Source organism: Alexandromys fortis, unplaced genomic scaffold, assembly GCF_014885135.2.
Source record: "Alexandromys fortis isolate MF-2015 unplaced genomic scaffold, M_Fortis_MF-2015_v1.1 scaffold_9, whole genome shotgun sequence".
NCBI classification, from domain to species: Eukaryota; Metazoa; Chordata; class Mammalia; order Rodentia; family Cricetidae; genus Alexandromys; species Alexandromys fortis.
Window position 1 is genome coordinate 22,138,857 of NW_026067892.1, and position 2,272 is coordinate 22,141,128.

General features: G+C 43.7%; 1 protein-coding gene across 1 annotated transcript in view; it reads right to left on the reverse strand.

Annotated features, from left to right (window-relative positions):
* LOC126499141 (zinc finger protein 431-like) overlaps positions 1-2,036 on the reverse strand; it is an 11,942-nt gene extending 9,906 nt beyond the window's left edge. The window contains exon 1 of the mRNA XM_050138216.1: positions 1,848-2,036. Coding sequence (XP_049994173.1) covers positions 1,848-2,021 — 174 coding nt within the window. The 5' untranslated portion in view covers positions 2,022-2,036. The remainder of the gene's footprint in view (positions 1-1,847) is intronic.
* Positions 2,037-2,272: the final 236 nt, after the last annotated feature.

The following is a 2,272-nucleotide window of genomic DNA, read 5'->3' on the forward strand; positions in this document are numbered from 1 at the left end:
TTAAAGGTACTATCCCAATATTGTAAGCCCATCAATAATATCTGTCATGATTCACATGGAAGGATTTAATCCATGCTGTGAAATTACACAGACAGTCACTTGCCATGCCCCATCATGACCTTCTCTATGATCTAGAGCTCTGTGATCTAGGTATTGCCTAGTCTGTTCTTCAGTGCCGTGTACACAGGACACTGCCCTTCCTCTTCTGGTCTGAAGGGAGAGTCACACTCCACATGCAAATCCTCTTTTTTTTTGTTTCTGCAATGGACAGCCCACGATGTGATTCAACTGGTAATTTGAGAACTCTGTGGTGTGGCAATGGTGTAATCCCAAAATTTAGGATGGTTAGTTAGGGGTCTAGCAAGGACAATGCCCTGTGGGTCTACAACAGGGTTCAAATCTATCTTAGTGAACACTGAAGACCTTAACACATAACTGCTTTTCAAATAGGGTTAACATGAAGTGGTTTAAGAATTAATATATTTTACGGCACATTGGAACTTAATGATGATTGTGACCATATAATGGCCCGTTGACAGCATACTGGAAGCCTGATCTTTGGTATGGACAAGGGATGGCTTTGGTCCACTTAAGAAATTTTTTTTCTTTTCTTATGGGAATGTAGATTAATGGCTGATTATTGCTGGTGAACAATCATTTACAGTTCTTAATTTTTAAATTTACTAGATTCAAAAATAACTGATCCAAGTTACTATTCACTCCACTCCTCCCATTCCCTCTATGCACCCGCCCACCCAACCTCTATCTAATCCTCAGAGAGGCTAAGGCATATTGCCTAGTGGAAAGTTCCAAGCCTTCCCTGAATATTGCCTGAGCAAGGTATACATCCCAAGTCCATAGGATCCCCAAAATCCAATACATAAGCAGAGATAAGTCCTGGTGTCACTGCCAGTGGCTCCTCAGTCTGCCCTAGCAACTGTCAACCGCATTCAGAGGGACCAGTTTCGTGCTCTGTGTCCTCCTTCCCTGTTCCTCTGGAGTTGGTGAGCTCCCATCAGCTCCTGCAAGATGTTTTAGTGGGTGGACCCATCAGGGTCTTGACCTTGTTGTTCATATTCTCATTCCTTTCCCTCTTCAAAAGGACTTTGGGTGCTAAGTCCACAGCTCCGATGTGGGTCTCTGCCTCTGCCTCCATTGGTTGCCAGATAAAAGCTCTATAGGGGATATTTACGTTTTATCTTAATAATCTCTAACAGGCATGGTTTTCATACTACTTATCTTTAGTGTATTTTGGAGGCAGTACTTACTCCCTTAGCTAAATTCTACTTTATGTGACTTAATGCCTCTTTAAGATTTGGTAGATCCTGATATAGGATCAATTCTGTCACCCACAATTCTAATCTTCTGTAATTGTTTAACAATAGAAAGCTACTGTTCACAGGGGGTATCATTTACATACTCCAAACAATCACAACAATCAAAGCCAGATGGATCATAAAGCTAAATGTTCAATTTTACTAGTGCAGAAATTCTGGAAGAGACAAGAGAGACCTGGCTTCTCTTACTTTGGCAAATCTTCGTTCCATAGTACAATACAAGCACTACAGACACCAGCATTGCACAGTAAACTCAACAAGAAGGGCTTTTCTAAACACGATCCCTCTCCCAGTGCTCTCCGTGGATACACAGAGTTAAATTATTCAGAGACTGCTGTTTTAGTGCAGGGAATTACAAGGATCACATAGATACCATGGAGAACCAAGCAGAAACACGCTGAACTCAGCAATTGCCCACTAGTTCCAATCCAAAAAGGGAGGACCCAGCACATGAGTTCCGGTATTTCAGCCAGCTGCTCCACCTTCTGGGGACAGTGGCGCATCACTCACCACGGCCTGCCACTTTTCCTTCTCCGACGACAGCTGCCCATATCTCACCATGGCCTGGCTGCAGAGCTCAGCCATGCTCTCTGCACATGGAGCCCACAGTGCAGCCGAATTGGGCCGAACTTCTGAATTCCACAAGTGATCACCGGAGCCTGGAAACTGGAAAAACCCTCCCATCTGAGTGGCAGTTCGGCGGAAGGCTCTGATTGGCTATTTTTGCCGGAGTGACATTCATAGTGAGCAGAAGGAACACAGCACAATGGTTTTTAGGTGAAGCTTCCTTCCAAGCACACCCCTATCTCAGAGTTTCTGGAAGATTTGAACCAAATTCTACAAGTCTCTTATTAATGTAAACCTGTGGTTTCTGTACTCAAAGGAAGTATTCAAATTCAGAAGGACTTGACTTGATCAGGGGAGGGGGATGAAAG